General features: G+C 37.2%; 1 protein-coding gene across 4 annotated transcripts in view; it reads right to left on the bottom strand.

Annotated features, from left to right (window-relative positions):
* The window catches only part of SPATA5 (spermatogenesis associated 5), a 322,015-nt gene that overhangs the window by 60,145 nt on the left and 235,233 nt on the right, over positions 1–26,637 (bottom strand). For all 4 annotated transcript variants that reach the window (XM_027567289.1, XM_027567288.1, XM_027567290.1 and 1 more), the window contains exon 15: positions 342–506. In XM_027567289.1, the coding sequence (XP_027423090.1) occupies positions 342–506 (165 nt within the window). The remainder of the gene's footprint in view (positions 1–341; positions 507–26,637) is intronic.

The following is a 26,637-nucleotide window of genomic DNA, read 5'->3' as shown; positions in this document are numbered from 1 at the left end:
AAAGTTCAGAAAAGTGTGTAACTGGTTGGAAGTTGCTGTATCAAGAAGCCCCCAAAGAATCTTCTACTTCTAGTCCAGTGATCTCTCCACTATATTATGCAAACTCTCTGAAGACCACATTTTGAGATATAAGATAAGCCAGGTAAAAGCAAACAAAATACTGTAGGCTAGGTAAAATGTAATTTAATTTTAGTGACTATCTGTCATGTAGTGTATTTCCTGTTTTAAGATTTCTTAATATGGAGTTATTTAAAACAGCTGGCATCAAGCAACGTTCTTTGCTAATGACCCCAAACCACTGCTTTCCTTTCACCAAGGTATTTGGAAGGTAATTGTCTTACCTCTGCTCCTGAATACGTATCTGTTTGGAGGATGAGTTCATTCAGATCAACCTCGTTATTGATTGGCATAGAGTGAAACTGCAGGTTAAGTATTTCCCTTCTTGTTGCTGCATCTGGTAAAGGCACATAGATGATTCTATCAATTCTTCCAGGCCGCATCAAAGCCTATATAAAGAAGAGGGGGCAACACAGATTAACCAAGCTCAGAACTGACATTCCTCATGAAAGGTACACAAGGAAAGAGGATGCCCAGAATCTTATGAATAACTCACTATTACCATAATTAGTAACTAAATTCTATATCTACATCAAAGACTCAAACAAATAACAATGTCAGAGTACTTTTGAAAACAGAAAAGCAGTACTTCTGAACGGCTTTTTGCTCCCTTGCAACTAACTGTCAGGTCGGTAAAAGACGATTCTTCTCTTTTAAGGAAATGTGTATACGACTTGCATTCATCATATCAAAAGATTTGTGTTTGGATAACTTCCTGCAGTAATTCTTAAAATATGGGTTAAGCTATTTCAGAGGTCTCAAAATAACAGCTCAGATCAAAGAATACTTCTAAGAGCTGATGGCAGTCAAAAAACTTCCCAAATATTTTATTGAAGGCTAATGCCTGAATTATCTTAGAAACAATGAAGTCATCTATTCAGAAAAAAAAAAATTGAGCATGTACTATATATCAGACTTTGTTCTTGATTCTAGGAAATAGCATGAATAAGATAGGTATGTGCAAAACCAATGATAGTGACAGTTATTCATGTCTGTGAATATACTAATAACCTTTGAATTGTGTATTTTAAGTGAATGAATTTTATGGTATGTGAATTATATCTTAATAAAACTATTAAAAGAAATAAGGGTCTAAAGTGTGTCTGTTGACAGGATGCAGTAGCTTTTAGTGGGGGGCAGTCAGAGAAAGCCTCTTTGAAAAAATAAATTTTGCTGATACTCCTGGAAGTCACCCATACAGAAATCTGGGGAAAGAGAACTCAAGGAAAAGGAAACATCAAGTGTAAAGGCACAGATGACCGGTAGGTTCCAGAGAAATAAAAAACCCCACTGTGGTAGAAATCTTGAATAAAGTGAAAAGATGTAGGAAAATGTGGTTAGAGGGACAGTCACAGGCAGATTCTAAGGCCTTAAGCAACATGGTGAAGAGTGTGGATTGTATTCTATTTGCAATGAGAAGCCATTGGAAGGCTTTAAGTAGGAAGGTGAAATGATAAGATTTATATGAAAAGATCATTCTTATGGGACAAAAAAGGTCTAACATATACATAATAAAAATCCAAGAAAAGATGGGGTAGAAAAAATTATTTGAAGAAAAAGCTGAAAATTCCTCCCAGTTGGTAAACAAACATGAATTGACACAATCAAGAAGCTCAATGAATTTCAAACAAAGTAACTACAAAGAAAACCATACACAAACATATTACTGTCAAACTGCTGAAAATTAAAGATGCCAGAGTGAACACAGGGAACAATGATTTGAATCACCAATGACTCTCAATCAAAAGGATGTGGAAACCAGTAGAACAACATCTTTAAAATGCTGAAAGAATGAAAATGTCATTCAAGAATTCTATTCCCAGTGAAAGTACCCTTCAATAACGAAGGAAAAATAAAGTCACTTTCAGTAACAGAAAACCAAGGAATATCTACTAGTAGACCCTTCCACTGGAAGAAAACCAGTAGATCTACACTATAGAAAATGCTGAAGGAAGTTCTTAAGGTTGGGTAAATGACATGAGATGAAAAACTGAATCTTCAGAAAGAAAGAAAGTGGACTGGAAATGAAATACCACAAACATGTAGACTCCTTAGATATGCCAAAAATTACTCTTGTTACTGGCATAATGAGAAATAGTACTCCTTGAATATATAAGAGATACTTACTTATAATGCAAAACAGTGTATTTTTAATGTGTATTTATGAATATGAAGTATCTAGAAAAAAGATGTGATAGGAATACAGAAAGTATGGAAGAACTCAGACATGAATCTCTTTTAATTACAAAATCTGAAACAACAACAATAATAACAAAAAACAAAATCTTAAACACGCAGCTGTGACTACACATAAAACACGACAGAAAACACAAACACTGAAACTTCATATAGTTGGCTCTGTGGGACTTAGTTCTTAGGGAACTGGCATAAAAAATGATGATATCCTGTGAGTAATAAATTATCCTTTGTCTCTGACTCAGGAGTCTCATGTCTTTCGCCAGACTCTATGGAATTATGGCAGGCTAACTTGTTAGCTTTCAAATAGGGTAAAGTCTGAGAACCTTCGCATTTCTTAATATGTATGTTCCTAATAATGAAGCCTCAACATATATACAGCAAAAATTGACAGGATTAAAAAGATAATAAATACAAATTCACAACATAAATAGGAGATTTTAACTCTCTTCTTTTAGTAATTAATAGAACTAGAAAACAAATCAGTAAGACAGAGAGGATCTAACAAGCCATCAATTACTCAGACCTAACTGAAATTTATATATAGGCCATCATGTCCAATAACTGCAGAACACGTATTTTTTTCAAGTACACTGAGTATATTCACCAAGACAGCCCATATGATAAGCAGTAAAACAAAACTCAACAAATTCAAATAGAGTAGAGCTCTGAATACAAGAAGATAAGTTAGTCATGAATAAAAATAAGACAGAGGAAAATCCCAAGCACATTAGAAATTAAACAGCATACTTTTAAATAAGACATTAATCAAAGAAGAAATCACAAAGGAAATTAGAAAATGTTTCAAGTTGAATGATAATGAAAATTTAACAAATGAAGATGTGTGAAATATACTTAAAGCAGTTAAGTGAAGTGAAGTGAAGTCGCTCAGTCATGTCTGACTCTTTGCAACCCCATGGACTATAGCCTATCAAGCTCCTCCGTCCATGGGATTTTCCAGGCAAGAGTACTGGAGTGGACTGCCATTTCCAGTGCTTAGAGGCAAATTTATAACTTTAAATGCTTATAAGAATAAAGAAGTCTAAAATCAATGACCTAAGTTTAAAGAGTAAGTACAAGGAAGGAAACATGAGAGCAGATATCAATGAAATGGGAAACAAGCAAGAGAGAAAAATCAAAGGTTAAGAGTGGCTTTCCACAAAGATTTTTAAAATTGATTAAATTCTAGCTAGACTGAACAAGGATAAAAGAGAGAACAAATTAGAAATGAAAAAAAAAAAGGTTTATCATCAAAGATAATAAAAGGATAATCGATTATTATTAACAACTTTGACAATAAAAATAAACAAATTTATTGAGAAATTCAAGATGAAAATGGACAGGGAATGAAACATAAAATCAGAATAGCTCTACATTTATTTTTTTAAATGGAATTGAACTCATCAAGTTGAATTCATTATAACTGACCTTCCCATTAAGAAAAATCCAAAACCAGATGGCTTCCTTTCTGAATTTTATTTCTGAACCAGAGAAGAAATAACACCAAAATTATAAGAAAGAAGACCACAATCACTTTAGGATACAGAGAAGGGAACACTTCTCAACTTGTTTTAAAAGCCAGTATGATACTAACTCCAAAATTCGAGAAAGACATCACAAAAATTGAAAATTACAGACTGACGACATAAACACAGACCTAAAAATTCTTTAATCACATTGACAAATAGAATCTAACAATATATAAAATGGATAAATCATAGTAACCAAGTAAGAATCATCCCAGGAATGCAAAGTTAGTTTAACTCAAAATCCATCGAGTATAATTCACCATAGTAACAGAATAAAGGAGAAAAACCAAATAATCACTTCAGTATGTGCAGAAAAACTAAAGACAAAATTTAAGATCTATTCATGATAAGAAAGTTCTCAGCAAACTAGGAATATAAGGGAACTTTTTCAATATAATATATGGTACTATAAAAACCTACAGGTCACATCATATTTAATGTCAAAATATTCAATGTTTTCTACCTAAGATCAAGAACAAGGTAAAAACTCACCACTTCTACCTAACATTATAACAGAAGTACTATAAGGCAAAACCAGAGTGGAGAGAGTATAGGGGAAGGAAGTATAGAACTTGGAAGAGTAAAAAGTAAAAAACTGTCCTCCTTTACGGAGGATATATAATAGTTTATGTAAACTCCTAGTTCAGTTCAGTACAGTTCAGTCGCTCAGTCATGTCCGATTCTCTGCGATCACATGAATCGCAGCACGCCAGGCCTCCCTGCCCATCACCAACTCCCGGAGTTCACCCAGACTCACGTCCATTGAGTCAGTGATGCCATCCAGCCATCTCATCCTCTGTCGTCCCCTTCTCCTCTTGCCCCCAATCCCTCCCAGCATCAGAGTCTTTTCCAATGAGTCAACTCTTTGCATGAGGGGGCCAAAGTACTGGAGATTCAGCTTTAGCATCATTCCTTCCAAAGAAATCCCAGGGCTGATCTCCTTCAGAATGGACTGGTTGGATCTCCTTGCAGTCCAAGGGACTCTCAAGAGTCTTCTCCAACACCACAGTTCAAAAGCATCAATTCTTCGGCGCTCAGCCTTCTTCACAGTCCAACTCTCACATCCATACATGACCACTGGGAAAACCATTGCTTTGACTAGACGGAACTTTGTTGGCAAAGTAATGTCTACGTTTTTGAATAGGCTATCTAGGTTGGTAATAACTTTCCTTCCAAGGAGTAAGCGTCTTTTAATTTCACGGCTGTAGTCACCATCTGCAGTGATTTTGGAGCCCCCCCAAAAATAAAGTCTGACACTGTTTCCACTGTTTCCCCATCTATTTCCTATGACATGATGGGACCAGATGCCATGATCTTCGTTTTCTGAATGTTGAGCTTTAAGCCAACTTTTTCATTCTCCACTTTCACTTTCATCAAGAGGCTTTTGAGTTCCTCTTCACTTTCTGCCATAAGGGTGGTGTCATCTGCATATCTGAGGTTATTGATATTTCTCCTGGCAATCTTGATTCCAGCTTGTGCTTCTTCCAGTCCAGCGTTTCTCATGATGTACTCTGCATAGAAGTTAAATAAGTAGGGTGACAATATACAGCCTTGATGTACTCCTTTTCCTATTTGGAACCAGTCTGTTGTTCCATGTCCAGTTCTAACTGTTGCTTCCTGACCTGCATACAGATTTCTCAAAAGGCAGATCAGGTGGTCTGGTATTCCCATCTCTTTCAGAATTTTCCAGTTTATTGTGATCCACACAGCCAAAGGCTTTGGCATAATCAATAAAGCAGAAACAGATGCTTCTCTGGAACTCTCTTGCTTTTTCCATGATCCAGTGGATGTTGGCAATTCGATCTCTGGTTCCTCTGCCTTTTCTAAAACCAGCTTGAACATCAGGAAGTTCACGGTTCACATATTGCTGAAGCCTGGCTTGGAGAATTTTGAGCATTACTTTACTAGCGTGTGAGATGAGTGCAATTGTGCGGTAGTTTGAACATTCTTTGGCATTGCCTTTCTTTGGGATTGGAATGAAAACTGACCTTTTCCAGGCCTGTGGCCACTGCTGAGTTTTCCAAATTTGCTGGCATATTGAGTGCAGCACTTTCACAGCATCATCTTTCAGGATTTGGAATAGCTCCACTGGAATTCGATCACCTCCACTAGCTTTGTTCATAGTGATGCTTTCTAAGGCCCACTTGACTTCACATTCCAGGATGTCTGGCTCTAGGTCAATGATCACACCATCATGATTATCTGGGTCGTGAAGATCTTTTTTGTACAGTTCTTCTGTGTATTCTTGCCATCTCTTCTTAATATCTTCTGCTTCTGTTAGGTCCATACCATTTCTGTCCTTTATCGAGCCCATCTTTGCATGAAATGTTCCCTTGGTATCTCTAATTTTCTTGAAGACATCCCTAGTCTTTCCCATTCTGTTGTTTTCCTCTATTTATTTGCATTGATCGCTGAAGAAGGCTTTCTTATCTCTTCTTGCTATTCTTTGGAACTCTGCATTCAGATGCTTAAATCTTTCCTTTTTTCCTTTGCTTTTCGCTTCTCTTCTTTTCACAGCTATTTGGAAGGCCTCCCCAGACAGCCATTTTGCTTTTTTGCATTTCTTTTCCACGGGGATGGTCTTGATCCCTGTCTCCTGTACAATGTCACGAACCTCATTCCATAGTTCATCAGGCACTCTATCTATCAGATCTAGGCCCTTAAATCTATTTCTCACTTCCACTGTATAATCGTAAGGGATTTGATTTAGGTCATACCTGTATGGTCTAGTGGTTTTCCCTACTTTCTTCAATTTAAGTCTGAATTTGGCAATAAGGAGTTCATGATCTGAGCCACAGTCAGCTCCCGGTCTTGTTTTTGCTGACTGTATAGAGCTTCTCCATCTTTGGCTGCAAAGAATATAATCAATATGATTTCGGTGTTGACCATCTGGTGATGTCCATGTGTAGAGTCTTCTCTTGTGTTGTTGGAAGAGGGTGTTTGTTATGACCAGTGCGTTTTCTGGGCAAAACTCTATTAGTCTTTGCCCTGCTTCATTCCGTATTCCAAGGCCAAATTTGCCTGTTACTCCAGGTGTTTCTTGACTTCCTACTTCTGCATTCTAGTCCCCTATAATGAAAAGGACATCTTTTTTGGGTGTTTGTTCTAAAAGGTCTTGAAGGTCTTCATAGAACTGTTCAACTTCAGCTTCTTCAGCGTTACTGGTTGGGGCATAGACTTGGATTACTGTGATATTGAATGGTTTGCCTTGGAAATGAACAGAGATCATTCTGTCGTTTTTGAGATTGCATCCAAGTACTGCATTTTGGACTCTTTTGTTGACCATGATGGCTACTCCATTTCTTCTGAGGGATTCCTGCCCGCAATAGTAGATATAATGGTCATCTGAGTTAAATTCACCCATTCCAGTCCATTTTAGTTTGCTGATTCCTAGAACGTCTAAGCAGTCTACAAAACAACTAATAGCAAGATTAGAGGATACAAGTTTAAAACTAGAAAAGATGTATTAGGCAGCAAACTAGAAAATACAGTTAAAAAAATCCACCTAATGGAAACATATAAAAACATAAAGGAGGACTAAAAGTAACAAGAGAATGCTTCCCTGAAAATTACAGAGCACTGTTGAGAGAAATTAAAGATGACCAATTTAAACAGAGACTCAAAACTATTAAGATATTCTTTTTTTCCAAATTTATATACAGACTCAGTGCAATTCCAATAAAAATTACACAGACTTTAAAAAACCTGACAAACTGATTATAAAATTTATATAGAAATGCAAATAACTGAGAATAGTAAAAGCTAAAACTTAAAAAAAGAACAAAGTTGAAGGATTTATCTAACTTGAAAACTTATAATGCTAATAAAGAAACAAGGTAGTGTGATGAGGTCTATACGACAGACATAGCAGATCAATAGAACAGGATATGGAGTCCATATTGATTTTTATTTTTAATGCATTCATGGAGGAAAGCAATTTAAGACATGATGCTCAATGACTAGATACCCACATTTTTAAAAATAAACATTGACCTCTTAACTCACTCCAAACTCAGAAATTAACTTGAGATGAATCATGAATCTCAATTTAAGAGCTAAAACTACTAGAAGTATTAAAAAATTGATAAACTGGTCTTTATAAAAATAAACCCAATGAATCATCGTTCATCAGATCACTGCAAATTTAAGCCACAATGAGCTATCATTACTTTCTCATAAGAATGACTAAAACTAATTAAAGACAATCTCTTTAACAAGTGGTGCTGGGAAATCTGGTCAACCACTTGTAAAAGAATGAAACTAGAACACTTTCTAACACCATACACAAAAATAAACTCAAAATGGATTAAAGATCTAAACGTAAGACCAGAAACTATAAAACTCCTAGAGGAGAACATAGGCAAAACACTCTCTGACATACATCACAGCAGGATCCTCTATGACCCAGCTCCCAGAATATTGGAAATAAAAGCAAAAATAAACAAATGGGACCTAATTAAACTTAAAAGCTTCTGCACATCAAAGGAAACTATTAGCAAGGTGAAAAGACAGCCTTCAGAATGGGAGAAAATAATAGCAAATAAAGCAACCGACAAACAACTAATCTCAAAAATATACAAGCAACTCCTACAGCTCAACTCCAGAAAAATAAATGACCCAATCAAAAAATGGGCCAAAGATCTAAATAGATATTTCTCCAAAGAAGACATACAGATGGCTAACAAACACATGAAAAGATGCTCAACATCACTCATTATCAGAGAAATGCAAATCAAAACCACTATGAGGTACCATTTCACACCAGTCAGAATGGCTGCGATCCAAAAGTCTACAAATAATAAATGCTGGAGAGGGTGTGGAGAAAAGGGAACTCTCTTACACTGTTGGTGGGAATGCAAACTAGTACAGCCACTATGGAGAACAGTGTGGAGATTCCTTAAAAAACTGGAAATAGAACTGCCTTATGATCCAGCAATCCCACTGCTGGGCATACACACTGAGGAAACCAGAAGGGAAAGAGACACGTGTACCCCAGTGTTCATCGCAGCACTGTTTATAATAGCCAGGACATGGAAGCAACCTAGATGTCCATCAGCAGATGAATGGATAAGAAAGCTGAGGTACATATACACAATGGAGTATTACTCAGCCATTAAAAAGAAAACATTTGAATCAGTTCTAATGAGGTGGATGAAACTGGAGCCTATTATACAGAGTGAAGTAAGCCAGAAGGACAAACACCAATACAGTATACTAACGCATATATATGGAATTTAGAAAGATGGTAACGATAACCCTGTATACGAGACAGCAAAAAAAAAAAAAAAAAAGAATGACTAAAACTAAAGAAACTGACAATACCAAAGATTGAATAAGGATACAGAAAAATTAGAAACTGTAGGCTCTTAATGGAAACATAAAATAGCACAACTACTTTGGAAAAGTGGCAGTTTAGAAAGTTCCCCACCAGAACAATACAGCTGCTCTACTGCCAGGTGTTCATCCAAGAGGAGCAAAAGCAGAGAGTCATGCGGAGTTGCACATAGGTGTTCACAGCAGCTTCATTTACAACAACCCTAAGCTGTAAACAATCCAAATGTTTACCAATTCATGAATGAACACATATGTATTTACATATAATAGAATACCACTCAGCAATAAAAAAGAAAAATTACTGCTACACTCAATAATATGCACGAGTCTCAAAACCATTGTTCTGAGTTAAAGAAAGCAGACATTGAAAACTGCATACTATAAATTCCATTTATATAAAATATGTAAAAATTTTCAATCTAATCTATATAAAAAGCAAACAAGTGGCTGGCTGGAGCCTGGGGTAAAGGGAAAGATGGATTTCCAAGGAGCAAAAGGAACCTTTCAGGCTGACAGAAATATTCTATTATTAGTTCTCTTATTACATCATGATTGCAGAAGTAGTTTCACAGGTACGTACACACCCACACACACACACACACACACACACACACACATGTAAATTAGTTGAATTATACTCTTTAAGTTGATGCAGTTTACTATATGCAAATTATAGCTAAATAAAGATGATTAAACTTCTTAGCATTATACTCATATAATTATATATCAACATATATTGATATATAATACTGAGATCCTCAATATTAAATATTAATAAACTTAAGGGGCTTAGAGATGTTTTCAGATCCTTTCTTTTCTAACAGACTGTGTTCTCGGACTAAGCAGTTTTTGAAAAGTAATATAACCATTCAATAAGAGAAAGAACATTTTCTTAACAAGCTTTATAGCTCAATTTCTATGATTTGGCCATGTATACGGATGACAGGCATCACGACCATTCCAATTCCAGACAAGTATATCTCCCACTTTTTAAAAAAGTCACCCGATATTTATATTTAGAGTTGCAAATAGAATATTAAAACTCATGGAGTCAATACTATGTATCTTATACAGGTGCTTCATAAACTGCTCAGAAAAATGTTAGCAGATAAAAAGGAGAAAAAAAAAGATCTTCTTGTTAAAATAAGTTAGGGCAACACTGGGTAGAAACAAAATTAAACAGGTTTCTACATGCAGGGATTTCTGGAGCTGATACTAATGGGTATGAGAAATCTCCAAGAGAGAACTGCAGGTAGTATATAGAAAGTCTACTCCAAATTCTCAAAATAGAATATCTCAAAAGTTAATATTACATTTCCACTTTGGAAAAAGGTGCTGTATACTTTTTGCACATATCACAATACCTAGAATATGCTGAGCATTTAATAAATATGTACTAATTTTTAAGTCATGTACAAATTAGAAAACAAAAATTCAATTAACAAATACATAATAAATATAGTGCCCTTGTTTAAAAATGGATGCTTTAATTATTTTCAGACTATTCGCCACACTTAACATTAGTTCATTAGGTAGAAATGACACATGATTATCTTGAAATGTATTTTATCATAGAATTAAAACCTGTATCTCAATCACTGGGATCACTTCTTCCCTACCTAAAAGAAACAAATTCTGGATTCAGGACATTAGGATGATACCAGCAAACACATTTTTTTTCAAATTATTAAAAATGTTATCTAAAATCAACATTAATATTTATATAGCCCTTAAGTATCTGGTAGGCTACAGTCCATGGGGTCGCAAAGAGTTGGACCCCATGACTGAGAGACTTAACTAAGAATCCATAAAGCAATTTTCACATAGCAAATTTCATTTAATATTATTCTAAATTTTGTGAATTAGATATTGTTATACCCCCATTAAGAAAAAAAACGAGGCCCAAGATCATGCAATAAATGATAGAAAGTAAACGAAAATCAGGAGGTCTCTGAATGTTGAGTCACACCTTTTCTTTTTTACTATCTTGCCACTACAATATGATACTCAGTATCAATGGATGAAGGAAAAAAAATTCTTGTTCTAAAATATAACATAAGTGACACAATAACTTAAAGAATTCTTTCACCAAAAAAAAAAAAAGGATTATACCTTTACTATGTGCCAGGCTCCTTTTTAGTTGCTAGGGATACAGCTGTGAATGGCTTGGTTAGTTTTTTAAAGTTGAAGTATCCTTTTCACCTTTCTGGGAACACTAGTCCTTCTAGGCTATTTTAAAATTTCCTTTCTAATAATTGAAAGAATAACACAGCAAAGGATATAGAGCACACACGTCATCTGAGTCTCTGGAACAACACTCAGCAAGCATCTGTGCTCCGTCCTCATCCCTTCTCCCCTAAGCTGCAGCTTTCCCCGGGCAACGGAGGTTGAGTATACTTCAACGATTATAACTTTGTCTGGGCCAACAGCCAGCTAAGCTTTTTCTGGCTTGATCTTGTCAGTGAAAGTTAGCTTAAAAAAAGGTAGGAAAGAGCTTTCCTTCCTGTAAAACCCTGAATGAGTTAACACCCTTCCTAGAATTTCTTTAAAAATACTGTTCTGCAATACTAGAGTGGAAGAATGTATTCCGAATGATGGCATCTGCTGTTACTTTAAAATCACCATATGACAATTCTCTATGAAAAATCAAGCCCAGGCTTCCTAAAACTCTGAATACTTCTGGTTGCAAGGGCATAGACACTGTAGCCTTATATTAATTCTAGGTTAAACAACTGTTGGGCAAACAGCTTTTTAAAGAGGACTTTTTCAACATCTTGGGCAAGTCTCTATATCTCTAACAACCTCAGTTTCCTCATGAGTGAAAACGATAGTGGTTTTTAAATCAGAGAAGCCTATATACTTCTGACACGAATTTCCCTCAAAATACACAAGAAGAGAAAACATCCCCATGCAATTCTGCAAATAATTCCACTGAGTTCAAGTGAAATCTGTTTGTGCACCTCGCACTAAGCATGACTATATTAGATGACCTTTTACATGGGTCTTCTGGACTCAATTCATATACTATCTTACTCAAGGCAATGCCTGATTATGTAACACGGTCTTTACTGAAAAGGTGTTAGTATAATTTTAGCAATTACACTACTTAATTAAACTAACACTACTCCCTTTCTTTCCTCCGACCTTTACAAAATGAACTCTACTTTTTTTCTTATAAATTCTGAAGTTCAACATATGCAATTTTTATATTCTATCAATGTCCAAATCTAATTTAATTAGCACAGAAATACTTGTTCACACCAAAGTATTATAATAGACACTCTGAGAAATTAGGTTCTGTTGGCTCCTATTCATTTAAAATGATCAACAAGGCTTTTAGAAGGATTAAGAGAAATGATGTATGTAAATCATCTAGCACTGTGTCTGGCACAGGCTGGTGTTCAGTAAACACAATACGCCTACCCCCTTTAAAAGAAAGAAAGAAAGAAAATGATCAACATGGGTGTGTATGTGAGTGTAGGGAACATCTTCTATTATAAAGAAAAGCAATACTGAGCCTTTACATTTTACTCTGATGGAAACATATCAGTGTATCATGATTCATGGAGAAAACAGTTCCAGAAAGTAGAGAGAGAGAGGGGGATCCTTAGTAACAGCTCTGATTTATTTCAAAGAAACCTTGGACTTACTCTGGGCATCTTTCTCTCCAAATTCAACTGATTAATAGGTGTGGTTAATGCTACCTCTTAAATCTCTCTTGAAACTGTCACTTGTATTCCATCTTCTTTATTATATGTTTGTGTGTGTGTTTACTGTCTGTCTTTCCCAACAGATTACAGGCAGAAATGTAATGGCAGATATCATATTCTGCCACTCAATACACTCATACACACTCATATTCAAGGCACTCAATACATGCTTACTCAATGAAGTCAGGCCGACATAATCTCTTGTCTAGAATACCATAACTATATTGCTAGCTGTCTTTCTACCGGCAGTCTTACTCATTCCTTTTTCTCCCTCTCTGTGTCTACATCATTGCTGAGTAATTATTCTAACTGCAAATACTATAACTCCCTATTCTCTAATCACTGAATGGCACCTCAAGGAAAAAAGTCATATTCAAGCATACTATTTCAGGCGTCTATAATTTTGGTGTAACTCTCTCAACTTACCTGCGGCTACTTTTCCTTTCTCATCCTCTGACTCCAAGAGCATCTAAGCATTCAGAGTTAGCCAAACTCCATGCTGCTTTCTGCAGCCCTGCTCTCACACATAATTCACTCTCAGCTCTGAATCACATTTTATCTCCTAGCCTATCAGGTGAACTCCACTTCTTGTTCAAGTTTCAACTTAAAAGTTTTTTCTTTTATGCAACCTTCTGTGACTCTTCTGAGTACCATATAACTTGTAATCTGGCATACAGGTTAAAAGTGAGGGAACAAGAATCAGTCTAACTGGGTTAAAATTCTAGCTCCATCATGTATTATCTGTGTGTTTAGACAAATCATTTAAACTTCTTGGTACCTTAAAATCCTTAACAGTGCTAGTTACTTAAGAGGATGACTCTATGGATTGAATCATATAATCTAAATAAAGGGCTCAGCACAGTGTTTGGTACATGGCATGCGTGTTTCAATTTAGATGTTATTATCATCATTACTGTTCCTGTATAATTATCCCAGTACTTGACTGCACTCCTTGAATACAGGGAATGCTAGTTATCTTTGGATCCTAAAACCTGGCACAAGGTAAGCATTAATGTTCTTTGAATGAATAAAAGGATAAATGTTCTAAAACCACGAGGTTAGAACAATAGTAGACAAATCAGGTTAAAATAAAGATTCTTGATTTATGTTTTAAATCTCAGTGTTCAAAAGGGATTACTATTTAACAACTTTCAACTTGCCTCTTCCTCTCCCTGCCTCTTATAATGGTCTCAGAAATGAGACTTGTAGTAATAGGGAAGGGAGAAGTTATAGACATACGCTTGCTCTCTTCATCAGGAATCTAATTAAGGAATCAGTAAGAGAGGAGGTCCTAGAATACGCCTGTATTTATTAAATCTTTTCGTGTTGCTGATCCACATTATTCAGCCTAGAGATGAACACAGTTGACTTCTGGGAATGTTTTTTGTGTTGTCTAATTTGCATTTCTCTAATAATTAGTTTTCATTCCAATCCCAAAGAAAGGCAATGCTAAAGAATGCTCAAACCACTGCACAATTGCACTCATCTCACAAGCTAGTAAAGTAATGCTCAAAATTCTCCAAGCCAGGCTTCAGCAATACATGAACCATGAACTTCCAGATGTTCAAGCTGGGTGTAGAAAAGGCAGAGGAACCAGAGATCGATCAAATTGCCAACATCCGCTGGATCATCAAAAAAGCAAGAGAGTTCCAGAAAAACATTCTGCTTTATTGCTATGCCAAAGCCTTTGACTGTGTGGATCACAATCAACTGTGGAAAATTCTGAAAGAGATGGGAATACCAGACCACCTGACCTGCCTCTTGAGAAATCTATATGCAGCTCAGGAAGCAACAGTTAGAACTGGACATGGAACAACAGACTGGTTCCAAATAGGAAAAGGAGTACATCAAGGCTGCATATTATCACCCTGCTTATTTAACTTCTATGCAGAGTACATCATGAGAAACAGTGGGCTGGAAGAAGCACAAGCTGGAATCAAGATTGCCTGGAGAAATATCAATAACCTCAGATATGCAGATGACACCACCCATATGGCAGAAAGTGAAGAGGAACTCAAAAGCCTCTTGATGAAAGTGAAAGAGGAGAGTGAAAAAGTTGGCTTAAAGCTCAACATTCAGAAAACGAAGATCATGGCATCTGGTCCCATCACTTCATGGGAAATCGATGGGGAAACAGTGGAAACAGTGTCAGACTTTATTGTTTTGGGCTCCAAAATCACTGCAGATGGTGACTGCAGCCATGAAATTAAAAAACGCTTACTCCTTGGAAGGAAAGTTATGACCAACCTAGATAGCATATTCAAAAGCAGAGACATTACTTGGCCAACAAAGGTCTGTCTAGTCAAGGCTATGGTTTTTCCTGTGGTCATGTATGGATGTGAGAGTTGGACTGTGAAGAAAGCTGAGCGCCAAAGAACTGATGCTTTTGAACTGTGGTGTTGGAGAAGACTCTTGACAGTCCCTTGGACTGCAAGGAGATCCAACCAGTCCATTCTAAAGGAGATCAGGAGAGGGTGTGGAGAAAAGGGAACCCTCTTACACTGTTGGTGGGAATGCAAACTAGTATAGCCACTATGGAGAACAGTGTGGAGATTCCTTAAAAAACTGGAAATAGAACTGCCTTATGACCCAGCAATCCCACTGCTGGGCATACACACTGAGAAAACCAGAACTGAAAGAGACATGTGTACCCCAATGTTCACTGCAGCACTGTTTATAACAGCCAGGACATGGAAGCAACCTAGATGTCCATCAGCAGATGAACGGATAAGAAAGCTGTGGTACATATACACAATGGAGTATTACTCAGCCATTAAAAAGAATATATTTGAATCAGTTCTAATGATGTGGATGAAACTGGAGCCTATTATACAGAGTGAAGTAAGCCAGAAAGAAAAACACCAATACAGTATACTAACGCATATATATGGAATTTAGAAAGATGCTAACGATAACCCTGTATACGAGACAGGAAAAGAGACACTGATATATAGAACAGTCTTTTGGACTCTGTGGGAGAGGGAGAGGGTGGGATGATTTGGGAGAATGGCATTGAAACATGTATAATGTTATGTATGAAACGAGTCACCAGTCCAGGTTCGATGCACGATACTGGATGCTTGGGGCTGGTGCACTGGGACAACCCAGAGGGATGGTATGGGGAGGGAGAAGGGAGGAGGGTTCAGGATGGGGAACAAAAAAAATAAAATAAATAAATAAAGGAGATCAGTCCTGGGTGTTCATTGGAAGGACTGATGCTAAAGCTGAAACTCCAATACTTTGGCCACCTCATGCAGAGTAGACTCACTGGAAAAGACCCTGATGCTGGGAGGGATTGGGGGCAGGAGGAGAAGGGGACGACAGAGGATGAGGTGGTTGGATGGCATCACCGACTCGATGGACATGAGTTTGGGTAAACTCCAGGAGTGGGTGATGGACAGGGAGGCCTGGCATGCTGTGATTCATGGGCTCGCAAAGAGTCGGACACAACTGGGCAACTGAACTGAACTGAACTGAATAATTAGGGATGCTGAGTATTTTTTATGTGCCTGTTGGCCATCTGGCCATCTGTACGTCTTCTTTGGAAAAATGTCTATTCAGGTTCTTCTGCCCATTTATGACTGGGTTATTTGTTTTTTGGTATTGAGTTGTATGAGCTGTTTGCACATTTTGGATATTAACCCTTGCTGGCTGCAATGTATGCAAATTATTTTCTCCCATTCTTCTGTAGGTTGTTCTGAAATTTTGTTGAGGGTTTCCTTTCCTGAGCAAAGTTTTTAAGCTTGATTAGGGCCCATTTGACTATTTTTCCTTTTCTTTCTTTTGCTTGGGGAAAATGATTTAAGAAAATATTGCTACAAATTATGTTAGAGTGTTTTGCCCATGTTTTCTTCTAAGAGTTTTACATGTCACATTGTATACTTAGGTCTTTAAGCTATTTTGAGTTTATTTTGTATATATGATGTGAGACAGTGTTAGAATTTCACTAATTTACATGTAGCTGTCCAACTTTCCCAACACTACTTGTTGAAGACTCTTTTTTCTCCATCATACATTCTTGCCTCTTTGTCATAGATTAAGTGACCATAGTTGTATGGGTTTATTTCTGGGCTCTCTGCTGCTGTTGCTAAGTCGTTTCAGTCGTGTCCGACTCTGTGCGACCCCATAGATGGCAGCCCACCAGGCTGCCCTGTCCCTGGGATTCTCCAAGAAAGAACACTGGAATGGGTTGCCATTTCCTTCTCCAAAGCATGAAAGTGAAAAGTGAAAGTGAAGTCTCTCAGTCGTATCCGACTTTTAGCGACCCCATGGACTGCAGCCTACCAGGCTCCTCCATCCATGGGATTTTCCAGACAAGAGAACTGGAGTGGGGTGCCATCTGCTCTATTGATCTATATGTCTTTTTTTTTTGGTATCAGTATCATGTTGCTTTGATCACTATGCTGCTGCTGCTGCTAAGTCGCTTCAGTCATGTCCGACTCCACGTGACCCCAGAGACAGCAGCCCACCAGGCTCCCCCATCCCTGGGATTCTCCAGGCAAGAACACTGGAGTGGGTTGCAATTTCCTTCTCCAATGCGTGAAAGTGAAAAGTGAAAGTGAAGTCACTCAGTCGTGTCCGACTCTTAGCGACCCCATGGACTGCAGCCTACAAGGCTCCTCCGTCCATGGGATTTTCCAGCCAAGAATACTGGAGTGGGTGCCATAGGCTTGTAGTATAGTCTGAAGTCTGGAAGGGTTATGTCTCCAGCTTTGTTTTTTTCCCCTCAGGATTGTCTTGGCAATTAATTGTGGGTCTTTTATGATTCCATGCAAATTCTAGGTTTATTTGTTATAGTTCTGTTAAAAAATGTCATGGATATTTTGATAGGGACTGTATTAAATATGTAGATTGCTTTGGGTAGTATGGTCATTTTAATAATACTAATCCCTCTAATCTAAGAGCATGGGACAACTTTCAATTTCTTTGAATCATCTTCAGTTTTCTTTATCAATGTTTTATAGTTTTCAGCATATAGGTCTTTCACCTCTTTGTTACATTTATTCCCAGAAATTTTTTTGGATGAGATTTTCAATGGGATTTTTTTTTTATACTTTCTGATATTTCATTGTTAGTATAAAGAAATGCAACAGATATCTGTATGTTAATCTTATATCCTGCTGCTGCTGCTGCTAAGTGGCTTCAGTTGTGTCCGACTCTGTGTGACCCCATAGACGGCAGCCCACCAGGTTCCCCCGTCCCTGGGATTCTCCAGGCAAGAACACTGGAGTGGATTGCCATTTCCTTCTCCAATGCATGAAAGTGAAAAGTGAAAGTGAAGTCGCTCAGTCGTGTCCGACTCTTCGTGATCCCATGGACTGCAGCCTACCAGGCTCCTTCGTCCATGGATTTTCCAGGCAAGAGTACTGGAGTGGGTTGCCATTGCCTTCTCTATATCCTGCTACCTTGCTGAATTTATCAGTTGTTACAGTTTTTGTGTGGAGGCTTTAGTGTTCTCTATATGGAGTATCACATCATCTGCAAATATTATCCCTTTCAATTTGGATACCTTTTATTTCTTTTTCTTGTCAGAATGCTGTGGCTAGGGTTTCTAGTGCTATGTTGAATAGAAGAAGTAGAGAGTGAGTATCCTTGTCTAGTTCCTGAATTTAGCAGGAAGGCTTTCAGCTCTTCACCTTTGAGTATTATGTTAGCTGTGGGTTTGTCAAAATGGCTTTTATTATGTTGAGATATGTTCGCTCTATACCTACTTTGTTTTAAGAGTTTTTATTATGAATGGATGTTGAATTTTCTTAAGTTTTTCTTCTGTGTCTTTTGAGATGATCATGTGTTTTTTTGTGTTTCCTTTTGTTAATGTGGTATATCACATTAATTGACTTCTGTACTGTTCTATCATCCTTGTGACCCTGGACTGAAACCAACTTGATCATGATGTATTGCTGCTATGAGCCATGAACAACATGGGATTCATGGCCTCCGGAGGAGAGGAATTTGATCCAGAGCCAGAGATGAAGCTTGATCACTTGGAGCTTTTTTGTGTAGCAAAGTTTTATTAAAGTATAGAAAGAGATAGAGAAAGCTTCTGACATAGACATCAGAAGGGGACAGAAAGACTCAGGAATTGAACCAGGGTCTCCAGCACTGGAGGTGGATTCTTTATCAGCTGAGCTACCAGGGAACACAGAATTAAAACAAGATTCTTTTAATTTTGTGTAGAAAAAGAATAAAACTATCTGCCACTTGCATTTTATTTCCTCCTGCTGCTTGGGGACCTTTGGCCTTTCTACCTATTACCCTCTCAGTATGATCCTTTTTATGTATCATTGGATTTAGTTTGCTCATATTCTGTTGAAGATTTTTGAATCTATAGTTATCAAAAACATTGGCCTGCTCTTTTCTTTTTTTCGGTGTTTTTATCTAGTTTTGGTATCAGAGTAATGACAGTTTCATAGAATGCATTTGGGAGTATTTCTTCCTCTTCCATTTTTTAGAATAGCTTGAAAAGGATAGTATAAGTTTCTCTTTGGATATGTTTGGCATATCCAAACATATCCCTAGTAAAGCCATCCAGTTCCTGCCTTTGTTTGCAGGGTTTTTTTCTGTTTCTAAATTACAGATTCTATTTCACTTCTAATGATTGATCTGTTCAAATTATCTATTTCTTCTTGACTCAGTTTTGGCAGCCTGTATGGTTCTAGAGACCTGTCCATTTCTTCTAGGTTGTCCAATTTGCTGGTATGGAAATGATTTATATCTTTAAATTTAGTTGCTCTTTAAATTTATTTATTTCCAGTTTTATTGAGAAAATGAACACATAGAATTGTATGTATTTAAAGTATACAATGTGATGATTTGATATATATACACATTGGGAAATTATTATCAAGATCAAGATAATTAACATATCCATCACCTCACATTGTTAACTCCTTTATGTGTATGTGATGAGAACACTTAATATCTACTTTCAGCAAATTTCAAGTATATAATACCATATTATTAATTACAGTCACCAAGCTGTCCATTAAATCCTCAGAATTTACTCATAATTGAAAGTCTGTACCCTCTGACCAACATGTCCCCATATACCATGTCCACTGTCCCAGCAACCACCATTCTATTCTCTTTCTATGAAACTGGCTTTTGTTTTTTTAAGATTCCACATATAAATGATACCACATAGTGTTAGTTTTCGTCTGCTTATTTCACTTTAGCTATGATCTTTATAAGGCTTGAAATTCTTAATATTTCAGGAATATAATTTCATAATATCTTGTATGAAATTCAGGAAACTTTAAAAGTAATTAGATTGAAGGAAGAATAGCTTTAGAGACCAATAAAATAAGTAATATTTAGTAAAAACCATGTAAGCCACCGAAAGGAACACTCTACATTATATCATTTGGTAATTAAGCTTTTAGGGCAATGAGGAAGTATACAAATTGCACTTAAATTGAGGGAAGTATCTGTTCAATAGAAACTAGAAAACAGAAACAGGTTTTACATAAAATCTGAATAACAAAAATTTAACTACCCATGTGATATTTTTAAAGTAACTTAAAAACACCAAATGAGTTGTTTTTGTACAAAGCACAATAAGCAGCGTGACCAAGCATTATGACTTGGTCCTAACTTTTAAGAATTTAGACTTTATAAGTGGAAAAAAGTCAATGTACAAAGAGTTAAATACAGTAAATTGTAACTAATGAGTTAAGACAGTAGTAGGGAAAAAAAAAAAAAGACAGTAGTAGAAAAGGTGAGAAAATACATGAATAAGTGCTAACTTAATAATTTAAGGATAATTGAGAATCAAATTTCAACTTGATAGATGCTATGAAACTAAAAACCACTCATTTAATGAGATAAAACCAAGAATATTTACCTAATGCATATATAAAACATTTGGAAAGGCAGAGAGAGTTGACAGGTATGTGTTTGAGATCAATTACACTTAAAACAAGCAATAGGTTCTGTTAAACCAAGAAAACCCACTTTCATAATTCTTCTCTTACAGCTTCTAGCTTAGTAAACCTTTTCATAAGAAATCATTTGAGATTTTAAAATTTTGTAGTATAGTAAGTAGTAATGATATATATATTTGCATTATACACACCATCCTTTAAATAAATAGCCCTTTTGAGTTAGGTATATTTGAAACTATGGAGAATATAATCCAGGTGGGAAAGATCCAAAAAATCTGAGGAAACAAACATTTTATTTGTATTTTTAAAACATAAACTCATTATTAGTCCACTTATATTTATTACAACTGATTCAGATAATGGAAAGTAAGCAGTTCTGAGAGTCAAAATTAATTAATTTGAGATAAGACTTTGGAAATAAGGACTTTCAAATTGCCTTAAAAAATCTAGAAACAGTACCCTGAACCAAATGAGATGGCCCTTAAACGACAAATAGGGGAGATTTACCAGGTTGAGAAGGTGGGAAAAGGCAGATAAAAATACTATGCCCAAAGAATTAAAGGTGCATCTGGGAAGGCAAAGGGTTTACTGTGCACACCTTTCCAACAGTTGCACCAAGCATGGATTACAGGTGTGCTTAGGACACTGCTTTCTTCAGGTCTCAGGAGGGCCAGGAGTCCAAAGAAGCCAGAGGCTCCAGGTAGTCCAATAGCAACTTTGTTGGGCTATTATTACCATGTATGTCATGTCCTGTCATGAAACATGGGACTATGGAGGCAGATGAAGTAAAACAAACAAACAAATATCTGCCACAAGTATGATTCTATCACACACAGTGGCAATGCCAAGAACTTTGGTCTTTCTCTCATCATAGTTCATAGGAAATTGTGAAAGGTTTGTAATCAGGTGAAGGACAGGCTCAATGTTCTGCTTAAGGAAATAAATCTGGCTGCAGTGTGGAGGTAGCACAGGAATGAAGTGCAGCTTCCAGTTAGGAAAAGAATATAATCTTGAGGTCTTAAATTAGAACATAAATAATAACAGAGGCAGTGAGCCGGAAAAGGACAATTTAAGATATATCTCTGAGGTAAAACTGCCCAAAGTTTTCAACTTATTACTAGACATTTCCTCCTTTTGACAATGCCTTCTCATTTTGCAAAGAAAGATAAAGCAGGATTTCTCTTAAACAGATTTGTACTTGTATTCTGCAAAGACAGTAATACTTGCCAAATTAAAATCTGGATCTGACAATATGTCACAACTTCATTTTTAAACTGCTAGAAATGCTTTTTAAACATTTCAGTTCATATTATAGCTATTTAAGATATTCAGTTATCCCTAGAATTGAGGAAGTTTTTACTATTCAGTTTGAGACTTCACAGAACAGTTCAATTCCACAAACATTTGTATCTACTCTGTGCCAGGCACAGGATTAGGTGCTAGGGTTACAACGTTCTTTGTTCTTTGAAAAATAATTCTTCTAAAAAGGATTTCTGTATGACAACATCTGAGCACGTGTTTGTATTAAAACAAATAAATCAATCAGTCTGTAGGCTGTCTAATGTTGGGCCTGCTCAGTTCTGTAGAAACCCGTAGCACTGTGCAAGAAAAGACTTGATACATTTGACAGCAGGTGTTTAGGAAGAATGTATCACAATAAATGGCAGTACTTGATGAGGAGTACAAAAGAGGGAAGAAAACAGAACAAAAATAATTCAACACACACACACACATACACACACACACTTAAGTCCTTCTACTAGAATGTTATATTCTTCACCCACTTCTATTAAGGAACCCTTTTACAAAACCAAAACAGCATTTATCTAGAACTAATCAATTATTCCTCTTATAAAAAGTGAATGTGCTTTTTGATATACTACAGAGGAAAACTAAAAATAGTACAATTAATCTTTCTAATATCTCTATAAAAATGCACTCTTTTAAAAGCTCTTCATAAGGTTGAAAAGGGGTGGAAACTTCCTTACATGAAAACACCAATTTTTATAATATTTAAATATAAATAAACCCATAGGTTGGTAATGGGGGGAAAAGGTGAGAGGTGGTTGTCGGGGGAGAAATGATCTGTCCCGTGCTTATTTGCCAGAATCAGCTCCCATCATTTGACCCCTCTCTGATCTTTTCTTTTTTCTCTTTGTTTTCTACCAATACTGAACACCTTGTAGTTCACTGAAAATAGCACATACTCTGTACCTCGGTGCGTGCTGATCTTTCAGAAAGTCCTATTCAGCCAGCCCTATGCTATGTACTCCATGAAAATTCTGGTTCTTCCCTCAAATCACTTCTGCACACACAATGGAACAGTCATTTTCTGCTCTACATTACTCCTAAACATTGTTTACATGTCCGTTGAATAGATTACACTACAACATTTGCTCATATGTTCTAATGCCTCCACTGGACTATAAGGTATTCAATGGACACATATTTGTCCAAATTTAAAAAAAAAATCATTTTGTCAAAATTTAAGGTGACCTACCTACAGATACCTACCATATTCAAGAGCATACCTACCATACGAGAAATATCGGGTGGTACAAACAAATTGCTGAGAATATTAATTTTCTGGGTAGGTGGGGTATTTAATCCATTACATACAACCATTTGTAAAAACCTAACAGATGATACGGTAAATGTAAATGAACCATTTCTTGTTGACTCAAAGTTTTCCCCTCTCCTGTGTTATTCTGTGCTAAAGGTAGCTATCAATGATAGAGATGCAGCATGACAGATTTACACAGTGTGACTTGAATGGGCACCACAAGGCTGATGGGTATTGCAGAGCAGCACTACAGAGCTCTACACATGGCCTCCCTGCTTGTATCGGCAAGGTTCATGATTGTTCTACAGCCATTGAGCTGAATGTTCCTCTGCCTCTCACTCCAAACAGAATGATTCTCTTTTCTACTGTTGCCAACACCCCAATTTTTGAAGGTTCAAAATAACAAGTATATGAAGTTATTTCTTATCAATTCCACCATCTGAGAGTAAAGGACTCCTTTATCCTTTCCTTTTAAAAAATAAAACAACTCTCAGACGGATCCTAGCCCACTTCTGGGCTCTATGACCATTAATACTGCACCTGCTTTATCTGCTCTGGCTGTTCAGTGCACCTTTCTTCTTCCACGTACCTAACACCTTTTTGTTTTATCTTTGATAATACATACTACCAGGTTCTTTTCTCTCTTTCACATAGTTAAAAATTCTGGCTCAATTACTTATTAATTGAGTTTTAATATAGTAGTTTTCAACTCTCGTGTCAAATAACTCCAAGTGCCTGAGATATAGAGCCACAGCCCAAAAGTGGCTCAGTGAGGCATGTGAAGAACCACGTACCTCTGGAGAGTTCAGCAAATCATAGTCTGTGGCCAAATCTGTCCCGCCACCTGTTTTACAAACAGAGTGGCCCTGGAACACAGCTGTGCTCAGTCATTTAAGTGCTACCTGGGGCTGCTTTCATTCTAGGATAACAGAGTTGAGTAGCTGCAATTGATAAGATCGGAGAAGGCAATGGCACCCCACTCCAGTACTCTTGCCTGGAAAATCCCATGGATGGAGGAGCCTGGTAGGCTGCAGTCCATGGGGTCGCTAGAGTTGGACACGACTGAGCGACTTCACTTTCACTTTTCACTTTCATGCATTGGAGAAGGAAATGGCAACCCACTCCAGTGTTCTTGCCTGGAGAATCCCAGGGACAGGGAAACCTGGTGGGCTACCGTCTATGGGGTCGCACAGAGTCAGACATGACTGAAGCGACTTAGCAGCAGCAGCAGCAACTGATAAGATAACAGCCTGAAAAACCTAAAACATTTACTATGTGATCCTCTATGGAAAAAGTTTCTAAATCCTTTACAAAGTGGCTCTTAATCCTTGTTGGGCATTATAATCAACCTTTTAAAAAGCAGATTTCCTTGGACTCACTTCTCCAGTAAGCTTTACTCTATCACTCAGTTCTCCAGAGAGTTTTACTCTATCACTCAGTTCTCCAGAGTTTTACTCTATCAGTCCAGGCTCAGGCAAAGTATTTTTTCAAAGTTGTGCAAATAATTCCAATGTGGAGTCACAGTTAAACCACTGTTCAAGTACTTTCTCATTTCTTAAACCTCAACATCCCCAGTAATCATCTGACTTCTTCTTTAATCCAGGAGGGTTCATGCCCTATTTATACTCCACTCAGATACATTGGCGAAGGAAATGGCAGCCCACCCCAGTACTCTTGCCTGGAAAATCCGTTGGACGGAGGAGCCTGGTAGGCTACAGTCCATGGGGTCGCAAAGAGTCGGGCATGACTGAGAGACTTCACTTTCACCTTCACTGGGATACATTAGGCTTGGAGGGAGAGAGCAGACTCTGCATGCTTAATAGGTATGCAAGCGATCTCTGATGCAGGGAGTCCAGAGACTAGACTCTGAGAGACACAGTTTGTAGAAGTTGGCTTGAAAAAAACACAGGTAAACTTGGAAGGTCCCTTGTCCCCACGTCAGCAATGAATCAAATCACCCTAATTGCTCTTGTCTATGTTTTCTCATCTGTAAAATGAAACTCTTTCTGTGTTGCCTGTCTCATAAGTTTGCTATAAGATGTGCTCTGTCAACTCTCTGCTTATAAGCAGATAAGCACATAACAAGCAGATAATACAGATACCATATTTAAGCACAATTTCAAGTGTAAAAACAAGACATAAGACTAGGAACTGTACCAATGACTTTCTGAAGTCAAACTTGGAAAATAAAGGGTTTACAGAACGGGGTCAATACTACAGTGATTGGAGGAGGGCATGGCAATGCACTCCAGTATTCCTGCCTGGAGAATCCCCAGGGACAGAGGAGCCTGGAGGGCTACAGTCCATGGGGTTGCACAGAGTCAGATACAACTGAAGTGACTTAGTAGCACGTGTGCCCTACAGGATTGCACAGTGACTCATGGGTTGGAGTACAAACGTAGCTGCATTCCCTTCAGAGGCCTGAGGATCTCAATGACCTAAAGGTTCATGGAGAGCCCAAGGGATGGGAGTACCTGTTAACTCTTAAAACTGGAGGCCAAATTTGGTATGCAAAAACTGTGTATGCACATTTTCCTCAGAGTGTATCCATGAGATTCCCCAAAGAATCCACTCATTAAAGAGATGAATATGGTCACTTACCTCTAAGTATCTATGTCCTAGAACATGGGCCTTATCAACAACCCATTAGGAAAACTTGTCATGGAGACCAAAAACAAAAAACCCATTGTGAATTATTTCTAAATGCTGCTGCCCTGGCTTAAAATGAATCCACTCAAGAAATAAATGTGTTGGCTTTCTTTTATTCCTGTTGCTTTCTAAACAAAGTAAAAAAAAAAAAAAATTAATAATTTCCTCAATCCTATGGAAGTAAGTATATTTATAATTAAATATTTTTAAATGTGTCAGAAAAGTCTCTGTTATATTGCCATTTAATATAAGCAGAAGAGGTTTTTGGTTATCCTGTCAAAGTGTGTTTTTGTGATTCCTGGATACTGAGAACAGCAGAATTTCTTACATAGTCAAGTCCAAATATGAGTACTGAAAAGAACTGACTGATCTGATATCTCTCAGTCACCTCATTATTCAGTCATACTAAGTGGTCAAAACACCCAGAAAAACCCAGATTCCACACTGTGTTTACCCTGTCTTTAGCAAAGAATTGCTCACTGGCTAAGGTCTTTCCAAGCACTCTGGAGTTATGAAAAGAAGTTTGATTGGCTTCTTCAGCATGTATTCGTCTCCATTGAGTACTGGGAGACAACTGAGACTGAGAGCCAGGTCAGTGTGGAAGACACTGGCTCTTGGGACTGTTGTCTTCAAACTTTTTGACTTTTATTCATATT

This window comes from Bos indicus x Bos taurus, chromosome 17 (assembly GCF_003369695.1).
Source record: "Bos indicus x Bos taurus breed Angus x Brahman F1 hybrid chromosome 17, Bos_hybrid_MaternalHap_v2.0, whole genome shotgun sequence".
NCBI classification, from domain to species: domain Eukaryota; kingdom Metazoa; phylum Chordata; class Mammalia; order Artiodactyla; family Bovidae; genus Bos; species Bos indicus x Bos taurus.
Note: the sequence above shows the minus strand (reverse complement) of the source record. Positions and strands in the feature narration are given on the sequence as shown.